Raw genomic sequence first — 10608 nt, 5'->3', positions numbered from 1 at the left:
CTGGAGTAAAGCAAGAGGGCCCAGGGTTCATGTTCTTCCCTGGAAGGTGGAAAAGGACAGACCACCAGGGAGCCTCCACTGCAAACTGACCTGCGCTGCCTGCACTGGCTGGATGTTCCTTGAGCCTTCACTCTGCATCTGGGCAGTCTTCCGGCCCACTGAGAGTGGCAGTGGTAGGAAGCTGGTGGAAGCGGATCCCTGTGCATCAGTTGAGTTCCTAGGGCGGCCACACGGGGGCTGCCCAACCTTGGCAGTCCTGCACGCAAGTAGGATGTGGTCTCCGCCCGTGATCGGGCACCTGGTCAGGCTGGCAGATCCAAATGGTGCCCAGTGGGCAGCTAGCTGTCCAACCCCTGGGGGGACAAGCCAGGAAAGAACCTCTTAGGGCCCGCTGTGACCAGATGTCCCTCCCAGCTGGGAAGACTAAACTGGTTTGGCCAATACCTCCCAGGATTCCCCTGTCCAAATTATTCCTGGGATCTGACCCATTTCCTGAAAAGGGCCGAGCCTGGGTTTTAAAGTTCAAACTACTTGAGTTTAAATCACAACTCTGCCCCTAATCCCATGTAACCCTGTGCACCTTACTCCCCCCTAAGCCTTCCTCTCGTGTGTAACCCTGCTAACTCCTGAGAGACTGGACAAGATGCCATGGAGAGCCTTGGCTCTGAGTAGCTCTGCTGCTGGACAGTCAGTTGGCAGTCCCCAAATGTAAGGCATAAGAGTTTAAGAAGTATTGGCCAGGCGGTGGCTCACACCTGTAATCCCAGCACTTTGGGATGCTGTGACGGGCCGATCGCCTGAGGTTGGGAGCTTGAGAACAGCCTGAACAACATGGAGAAACCCCGTCTCTACTAAAAATACAAAATTAGTTGGGCATGGTGGTGTGCGCCTGTAATCCCAGTTACTCAGGAGGCTGAGGCAGGAGAATCGCTTGAACCCAGGAGGCGGAGGTTGCGTTGGGCTGAGATCGTGCAATTGCACTCCAGCCTGGGCAACAAGAGTGAAACTTGTCTCAAAAAAAAAATACAAAAAATAAATTAGCTGGGTATGGTGGTGCACGCCTGTAGTCCCAGCTACTCAAGAGGCTGAGGGCAGGAGAATCAATTGAATCTGGGAGGTGGAAGTTGCAGTGAGCAGAGATCACACCACTGCACTCCAGCCTGGGCAACAGAGCAAAACTCCATTTCAAAAAAAAATGTTAAAAGCATCGTTGTTTATACTCAGCAACTCTGTGAAGTAAGTGCCTAAAAGCGCTTTAGAGGTAGGTAAAGTAAGCCATAGGCTGGGTAGCTTGCCAGATGGCCCACAGCTACAGCCATCGTTTGAACCCAAGCAACGCAGCTGCAGCCTGGACCTAGCCACTCCAGGGCTCTGTGCCTCAGAAAAGAGGCCCAAAGGGTTGCACTGTAGCTGCAGGCCAGTCACTCCTCTTTCTGGGCTCTAGTTTTCCTCTTTTGACCATTAAGGATGGAAACATTTCCCAGAATTGACATGAGAACTCAATGCCAAGCGTCCGATTTGCGCAGCAGCGGGCATTGCACATCCCAGGTAGGTAGCAGGGTGGAGGTGTCCAGAGCAGGCCTGCAATCCCGCAGCCGCACCGCTCCAGCCACTGGGGGGCAGTCGAGGGCCTAGAAAGAGGCTCAGCCACCTAAGGCTCTTGAAGGTGAATTCCTAGGGCTTCCAGGTCTGGAGCCAGGCTTATTCCTGGGAGGGGGTGGTAACGGGGAATTGAAGTGCAGAGGGTCTACTGACCCCAGCAGAACACCTGGGGTCCTGGTCCCCAGGGCTACAGAACTGTCCTAGATACTGTGCCAAATGCACTGCAGAATATTCTTACAGTCTTACCAAGTAGGGGGTTTGTACCCACGTTACAGGAGAAGAAACTGAGTTTCAGATGATCAGTCAGTTGGCAGAGCTGAGATGTAAAAGAATCCTGCAATCTTGAGGCCCAGGCTCTTCTGCGTGGGTGGCAATTGCACTTTTTTAAAATTCTGCACTCTAGGAGGCCGAGGTGGGCAGATCATTTGAGGTCAAGAGTTCGAGACCTTGGCCTGGAGCGGTGGCTCACACCTGCAATCCCAACACTTGGAGAGGCCGAGGCAGGTGGATCACCTGAGGTCAGAAGTTCGAGACCAGCCTGGCCAACATGGTGAAACCCGTCTCTACTAAAAAATACAAAAATTAGCCGGGTGTAGTGGCAGGTGCCTGTAATCCCAGCTACTTCGGAGGGTGAGGCAGGAGAATCGCTTGAATGCAGGAGGCGGAGGTCACAGAGAGAGTGCACCATCACACTCCAGTCTGGACAACAAGAGTGAAACACCATCTCAAAAAAAAAAAAAAAAAAAGAGTTTGAGACCAGCCTGGCCAACATGGTGAAATCCTGTGTCTATACAAAAAAAAAAAAAAAATTGGCTGGGCATGGTGGTGCATACCTGTAATCCCAGCTACTTGGGAGGCTGAGGCAGGAGAACAGCTTGAACCCAGGAGGCGGAAGTTGCAGTGCGCCAAGATTGCACTGCCACTGCACTTCAGCCTGGGCAACACAGCAAGACTCCGTCTCAAAAAAAAAAAAAGTCTGAAATACTTCAGGCATGCAAGTATTCAGCATTCAGTATTCATGATATAACAAAAACCTATGAAGCAACACCCAGTTTAAGTAACACCGGCAGGGCAGGGTGCAGTGCCCATAATCCCAGCACTTTGGGAGGCCAAGCCAGGAGAATCACTTGAGGTTAGGAGTTCCAGGCCAACCTGGGCAACACAGACCCCATCTTTACAAAAAATTTAAAAAATAGTCCGGGCGCAGTGGATCATGCCTGTAATCCCAGCACTTTGGGAGGCCAAGGTGAGCGGATCATGAGATCAGAGATCGAGACCATCCTGGCTAACAAAGTGAAACCCCGTCTCTACTAAAAATACAAAAATCAGCCGAGCGTGGTGGCATGTGCCTGTAGTCCCAGCTACTCAGGAGGCTGAGGCAGGAGAATCGCTTGAACCCGGGAGGCGGAGGTTGCAGTGAGCCAAGATCGTGCCATCGCACTCCAGCCTGGGCTACACAGTGAGACTCTGTCTCAAAAGAAAAAAAAAATCAAAAAAATAGCCGGGCATGGTGGTTGGTGTGCACCTGTAATCCCAGCTACTTGGGAAGCTGAGGCAAGAGAATCACTTGAGCCCAGGAGTTTAAGGTTATGATTGTGCCACTGGACACCAGCCTTGGCGACAGAGAGAGGCCCTATCTCTTAAAAAAAAAAAAAAAAAGGCCGGGGGCGGTGGCTCACGCCTGTAATCCCAGCACTTTGGGAGGCCGAGGCGGGTGGATCGCTAGGTCAGGAGATAGAGACCATCCTGGCTAACACGGTGAAACCCTGTCTCTATTAAAAATACAAAAAATTAGCCGGGCGTGGTGGCAGGCACCTGTAGTCCCAGCTACTCAAGAGGCTGAGGAAGGAGAATGGTGTGAACCCGGGAGGCAGAGCTTGCAGTGAGCCGAGATTGCGCCACTGCACTCCAGCCTGGGCAACAGAGCGAGACTCTGTCTCAAAAAAAAAAAAAAGTGGCCAGCCACAGTGGCTCCCGCCTGTAATCCCAGCACTTTGGGAGGCTGAGGTGGATGGATTACCTGAGGTCAGGAGTTCGAGACCAGCCTGCCCAACATGGTGAAACCCGGTCTCTACAAAATTTAGCCAGGCGTGGTAGTGGCCACCTGTAATCCCAGTTACTCAGGCTGAGGCAGGAGAATCGCTTGAACCCTGGAGGCGGAGGTTGCGGTGAACCAAGATCACACCACTGCACTTTACCCTGGGTGACAGAGTGAGACTCCATCTCAAAAAAAAAAAAAAAAAAGTAACACAGGAAATAAAACCAAGACAAGATGAGCTCTCTGTGTGTCCCTCCCCAGACCCAACCCTGGCGTCCCCCAGAGGTAACCCCTCCCAGGAACTGGGCGTTTGCCACTCCCCTGCACGGGTCTACACCTCTACTACAAACGTGTGTCCCTAAGCAGCGCATGCCTTTTGAAAACAAGTCAACTATATCATGCTACAATATTTTTTCTGATGTTTGTGCTGTTTCTGAGACAGCCTTATGACGCCTTCCCCTATTCTGTAGCATTCTGTTGGCTCATTTTGCCACAGTGTATGCACCCATTCTCCCATGAATGGACTTTTCATTTGTTTCTCAATGTTTGCTACCAAAAATCTCCCTGCAATGAATTTATTTTATATATCCCTCGTATGTGTGTGTGAGGGTCCCCTAACTGCTCACAAATATCTCAGCAACTCCGCCCTCCCCACTCAGACCTCATTTCCCTCCTACCAGACATGCTCAAAGGAAACTGGGAGCAACACAAAGACGACTTTGAATCTCTGTTCACCACCCTTAGACTGTATGACACCAGCAAGTGACAACCTCCCCTCTCTGGCCTCAGTTTCCCCCTCTGTAAAATGGGAGATGGCCTACCTTGCCCAGTCATGGCAGGTCAATATAAAACAACTTCTGGCTGTGCGCAGTGACACATGCCTGTAATCCCAGCACTTTGGGAAGCCGAGGCAGGAGGATTGCTTGAGGACAGGAGTTCAAGACCAGCCTGGGCAATATAGCAAGATCCCATCTCTCTAAAAAAAAAAAAAAGAAGAAAAATATATGTTGTTATTATTATTATTTGAGATGGAGTTTCACTCTTGTCACCCAGGCTGGAGTGCAATGGTGTGATCTCAGCTCACTGCAACCTCCACCTCCTGGGTTCAACTGATTCTCCTGCCTCAACCTCCTGAGTAGCTGGGATAACAGGCATGTGCCACTACATCCAGCTAATTTTTGTATTTTTAATAGAGATGGGGTTTCACCATGTTGGCCAGGCTGGTCTCAAACTCTTGACTTCAGGTGATTCTCCCACCTCAGCCTCCCAAAGTGACTCTTGCTCCTGCCTGCCTCCGTGAGGCTGTAGACGCCCCTTCTCCTTCGCTGGGCTCCCTACAGCCCCACATTGGCCCAGCTTGGCACAGATACGATTTCTATAGGCATCTTCCCTGGCTCCCCTACCCTCTGCCTCCTCTTCCCCTTTCCCTGAGCCCCCTTCCCTCTGCCTGTGCCCTCTCTGCAGCCTCCACATCTCTCCCCACCTCCCACCACCATACCTGGCCTGAGCGTGAGCCACCATACCTGGCCTGTTTTTTTAACAAAGAATTCCAATAAAGAGCTGATCGTGGCTCTAACTCCTTGAATACCAGAAACACCATCTCATATCACATAATGAGACAGGGAGACATTCTGGTCCTCATCTCACAGATGAAAAATGTCAAGGTTCGAAGGATCAAAGTGCCCGCCTAGTCACACGGGTACTCAGCCACAGGTCAGCCTGCCTTATTTATTCTTCATGAGCATTTATAGTGACTAACATTTACTAAGCGCCTACTATGGGCCATTTCTGTGCATGCAACAACCCCTTTAAGTCCTTGTTTCTAATCAAGAAGCAAGGAAATGGGGTCAGGGAAGGGACAAGGTTTCCCCAAGTCCAGGCAGGGGCAGAGGTCAAGCTCAGAACCATCACCTGCCCACGGCACATGCCCAGGACTCAGGTTCCCTAGGCTTCCTTCCAAAGGCTCAGCAGTGACGAGCCAGCCCTTGAACCAGCCTCTTCCCCCACCCAAGCAGCCACCTCTCAGGGGAATTGTGGCCACCACAGGTGCAGGGAGCAGTTCCTCTCCACTCACAGCCTGAAGCCTACCCAGCAGGGGCTGTCCCCAGGCCCAACAAGTAAAGGGCCCAGCAGCGAGGGCCACTGGAGCCCATCTCCGGGGGGCTGGGCAGGAAGTAGGGTGGAGTTTGGGGTAGGGATCTGGTACCCGGGGACTGCTGCAACTCAAACAAACCAACCCACTGGGAGAAGATGCCTGGGGGTCCAGGAGTCCTCCAAGCTCTGCCTGCCACCATCTTCCTCTTCTTCCTGCTGTCTGCTGCCTACCTGGGTATGTGGCCAAAGGGCAGGAACTGGTGGGAGGTGGGGGAAGATGTGGAGGCTGCAGAGAGGGCACAGGCAGAGGGAAGGGGGCTCAGGGAAAGGGGAAGAGGAGGCAGAGGGTAGGGGAGCCAGGGAAGATGCCTATAGAAATCGTATCTGTGCCAAGCTGGGCCAATGTGGGGCTGGAGGGAGCCCAGTGAAGAAGGGGCGTCCACAGCCTCACGGAGGCAGGCAGGAGCAAGAGTCACCTCCCCCACCTCCTGCTCCCCACAGGCCAAAATAAGGAACTAAAGTTGCTCTTGACTGAGCACCAGGGCTGGGGGCAGGAAGGGGACTTGAGGGTAGCAGCATTCAGCGTCTGTCAAGGGGAGAAAAAGCTTTATCTGCCTTAAACCTCAGGTGCTTCTCTGTGTTGGGAGTCCCTTCTGGGCACTGGGGGAACAGATGTCTCATAGATTCCTCCTCACCCGCTCAAGGACAGCTGGCAGGGGCTGTGGCCACGCTAACCCAGGAGTTCAGAGAAAAAGGTTCCCCACCCAAGCGGACGCTGGGAGCAAGGATTGGAGTTCACGTCTGAGTCTTAAGCCCAGGATGATAAGGGTGCTCGGCCCCTCTCCCCACCTCTTCCTCCTTCTCTCTTCCTCACTTCCCTCCTCCGCCTACCTCCAGAAGAGGAGGCCGGCCATGTGGGAGGCCTGGCTGAGAGCTGGGACTTCCCAGAGGAGCCCAGATTGGACACTGCAGCCAGCCTGAGCAGCCCGGTCTCACTCAGAGACACCCCCAGTCTCCACCCCGCTCTGAACCCCTTCGCTCACCAGCAATCCAGCCCGAGGACTGAACTCACCCCTGACCCCTAGGTTGACACATACAACTTACAGAGAATGAGGGCCAGGCACAGGGTCACAGGCCAGGGCAGGCCACAGACTGGCTCCTCAGCCCAGGCAGGGAGAGGCCAGGGAGCCATGAGTTTGAACCCAGTGCCACTCCTGACTGCCTGGTGATGCTGGCAAACCGCCAGCCCTCCCAGGGCCTCAGCCATCCCTCCTGTAAAATGGGGCTAAGGAGATAACCTACTTCTAGGGTTCTGTGAATGATTACACAAGAAAAAGCGCCAGGTGCAGGGCCTGGCTGAGGCTGGGGTGCAAAAATAGACCGGGAAGGCTGCGGGAGGAGGGGATGCCTGCACTGCTTCTGGAAGGAGCTGTCTGGACAGCGGTCCTCCAGTGCCTTGAACAAACATCCAAAATCCAGAGAGTTCACAGGGCCCAGAGCACAAAGTGGGTATGTGGGAGGGGGGCAAGAGATGGTGCTGCAGAGGTGAGAAGGGCCTCCCAGGGGTCTCACCATCCCAGGGAGTCTCATTCTCCTCCCCCAGGATGTCCTCACCCACCCCAACCAGTTCTGTCCTCTCTCCCTCCCCAGGGGCCTCTTCACTTTCCCGCATCCCCCTCTCCCCAGGATGCATCAGCCCCTGTCAGGGGCTGTCCCTCTCCCCCCCCCCCCCCGAGGGGCCTCCCCCCCCCCCCCCCCCCCCCCCCGAGAGGCCTCCCCCCCCCCCCCCCCCCACCCAGGAGAGTCCTCACCCTCCTCCCCTCCCCACCCAGGAGAGTCCTCACCCTCCTCCCCTCCTCACCCAGGCATGTCCTCACCCTCTTCCCAGGAGTGCTGGAGCTGCAAGGGCCAGGGCTGGGGGCATGTGTCGCCATCCCTAGTCCCTGACCCACCCACCCTGCCTCTCCACAGGCCCTGGGTGCCAGGCCCTGTGGGTAGATGGGGGCCCAACATCATTGATGGTGAGCCTGGGGGAAGAGGCCCACTTCCAATGCCTGCACAATGGCAGCAACGCCAATGTCACCTGGTGGCGCGTCCTCCATGGCAACTACACGTGGCCCCCTCAGTTCGTGGGCAACGGCCAGGGCTACAATGGTACACTGACCATCCAGAACGTGAACAAGAGCCACGGGGGCATATACCTGTGCCGGGTCCAGGAGGGCAATGAGCCACACCAGCAGTCCTGCGGCACCTACCTCCGTGTGCGCCGTGAGTGGCCCAGCCCTGGCCCCTACTCCCACTTTCCCACTGGGGACACTCGGTTTCTCTTTGAAGTGGGGATAGAGCCAGTACTTTCATTGTGGGTTTCAAACCAGCTTGGACAGAGGGACTGAAGTTCTCCTCTGCAGAGTCGGGGCTCTGAGGGGTCTGGGGCCTTGCAGGGGGTTGCGGGTCCAGGAGAACAGGAGGCTAGGGAGAACAGGAGGTGCCAGGGCTCTGAGCCACACCACCCCCTTGCAGATCCGCCCCCCAGGCCCTTCCTGGACATGGGGGAGGGCACCAAGAACCGAATCATCACAGCCGAGGGGATCATCCTCCTGTTCTGCGCAGTGGTGCCTGGGACGCTGCTGCTGTTCAGGGTGAGCCTCCTCGGACCCCCGAGTCAACCGGGCGAGGGCCTGGACTGAGGGACCCCCCGATGCCCAGGTAGCCCTCTAGAGCCTGAGGTTCCCATCCAAAACTTGGGAGAATGAAAGCACCCACCACATAGGGGCTGCAGAAGTTAAATGAAAGAATATAAAGAAGGGACCTGAACTGGCGCTGGACCCAGGGGGTGTCTTCAATTTAGTTCCCCTTCTGGGCTGTCCTCACGTCCACCTCCCTGCCAAAAGAGTCTCATTCTTCCCCCTAAGAGTGTCCTCACTCTCCTCCTGCCCTCACCCCAGAGTGTGGTTACCCTCCAGGTATAGCCAAGACCAGGGAAGGTGGGGCCTGGGGGTCCTCCCAGAATCTGTGATCTATACCAGCCTCTCCTTAGCCCCTACAGAAAGTGTGACTGTTACTGTTATTATTCATGGAGAATAGTAAGGGGGTGGAGAGTCAAGAAGACGCTAATTTGGGAGGCCGAGGCAAGAGGATCACTTGAGGCCACAAGTTTGAGATCAGTCTGGGCAACACAGCAAGACCCTCTCTCTATCAAAAAAAAAAAAAAAAAAAGTCTTAAAAAAAAGTTAGCCAGGCATGGCTAACCTCTAGTCCCAGCTACTCAGGAGGCTGAGATGGGAGGATCGCTTGAACCTAGAAGTTCAAGGCTGCAGTGAAATATGATGTTGCCACAGCACTCCAGCCTGGGCAGCTGAGGGAGAAGAAAAAAAGAGAGAAAGAGAGAGGGAGGAAGGAAGGAAGGAAGGAAGGAAGGAAGGAAGGAAGGAAGGAAGGGAAGGGAAGGAATGGAAGGAAGAGAAGGAAGGAAGGGAAAGGAAAGGGAAGGGAAGGAGAAGGGAAGGGAGAAAGAGGAAAGAAAAGAAAGAGAGAAAGAAAGAAAGAGGAAGGAAGGAAGGAAGGAAGGAAGGAAGGAAGGAAGGAAGGAAGGAAGGAAGGAAGGACACTGGTTGTAGACTCACAGAGAACTGCTACCAGTATGTGGCCTTGGGGACATCTCTTACCCTTTCTGGAAAAGCACTTCCTGGCATCTAGGAGGGTCTGAAAGATATTCACCTCCCCCCGCTCACTGAAGCACCCACCCCACACACCCCCACAGAAACGATGGCAGAATGAGAAGCTCGGGTTGGATGCCGGGGATGAATATGAAGATGAAAACCTTTATGAAGTGAGTGAAGGGTGGCAACGGGGTGGGGCAGTTGTGTTAGGGGTGGGGGCGTTCCCTCTGGGGGTGGCTGGGGACAGGGACCCCAGGTGTCAGGGTGCTGATGTTCGCTGCCTTGTTTCCACCCCAGGGCCTGAACCTGGACGACTGCTCCATGTATGAGGACATCTCCCGGGGCCTCCAGGGCACCTACCAGGATGTGGGCAGCCTCAACATAGGAGATGTCCAGCTGGAGAAGCCATGACACCCCTACTCCTGCCAGGCTGCCCCTGCCTGCTGTGGACCCAGCTCCAGTGTCTCAGTTCACTTCCCTGGGACATTCTCCCTTCAGCCCTTCTGGGGGCTTCCTTAGTCATCTTCCCTCGGTGGGGAGTGGGGGGTAATCTCACTCTTCTCCAGGCCAGGCCTCCTTGGACTCCCCCGGGGGTGTCCCACTCTTCTTCCCTCTAAACTGCCCCATCTCCTAACCTAATCCCCCCCTGCTGCCTTTCCCAGGCTCCCCTCACCCCAGTGGGTAATGAGCCCTTAATCACTGCCTCCAGGGGAGCTGATTGTAGCAGCTCCCCTGTCACCCCCTCCTCCATGATCTGTCAGTGTCACCCCCTTCTCTATGATCTGTCAGGGCCACTTAGTAATAATAAATTCTTCCCAACTGCAGACCTTGGAAGGAGTCGTGGATCTTATGGGAACTGCCTCTCCCACCTGCCCCTCAGACCCAGAAGTCCCAGCCCAAGCCACCCCCTACCCACTCCCCACACCTGAAACCAGGCAGCCAGTCTGGGCTGCCTTCCTGGGAGAACAGGATGTCTCTTGGGAAGGTCCCCAGCCCAGCTGAAGGGCTGGTTTGGCCCTCTTTGCAAGGCCTCACCCTAGGGTCATGTCCTTAAGCAAGAAGGGGACAAGATCAAGATAGGCGTGACTAACAAATTATTTATGCTTTTTTTTGAGATAGAGTCTCACTCTGTCACCCAGGTTGATATGCTCACTGCAACCTCCACCTCCTGGGTTCAAGCAATTCTCCTGCCTCAGCCTCCCAAGTAGCTGGGAT

At 54.7% G+C, this 10608-nt stretch overlaps 1 protein-coding gene across 3 annotated transcripts; it reads left to right on the top strand.

Annotated features, from left to right (window-relative positions):
* The first annotated feature begins 5664 nt into the window (after window positions 1-5664).
* Window positions 5665-10217, top strand: CD79A (CD79a molecule). Of its 3 annotated transcripts, none has more exons than XM_025366268.1 (5): window positions 5665-5969; window positions 7706-7888; window positions 8255-8373; window positions 9495-9563; window positions 9691-10217. In XM_025366268.1, exons 1-5 carry the CDS (start codon window positions 5891-5893, stop codon window positions 9802-9804), a joined length of 564 nt encoding a protein of 187 aa, XP_025222053.1. In that variant the 5' UTR covers window positions 5665-5890; the 3' UTR covers window positions 9805-10217. The 3 variants fall into 3 exon arrangements, with proteins under 3 accessions (XP_025222053.1, XP_025222051.1, XP_025222052.1); XM_025366266.1 differs by having other exon boundaries at window positions 7706-8002; XM_025366267.1 differs by having other exon boundaries at window positions 7706-8002; window positions 9495-9567.
* The last annotated feature ends 391 nt before the right edge of the window (window positions 10218-10608 follow it).

This window comes from Theropithecus gelada, chromosome 19 (assembly GCF_003255815.1).
Source record: "Theropithecus gelada isolate Dixy chromosome 19, Tgel_1.0, whole genome shotgun sequence".
Classification (NCBI taxonomy): Eukaryota; Metazoa; Chordata; class Mammalia; order Primates; family Cercopithecidae; genus Theropithecus; species Theropithecus gelada.
Note: the sequence above shows the minus strand (reverse complement) of the source record. Positions and strands in the feature narration are given on the sequence as shown.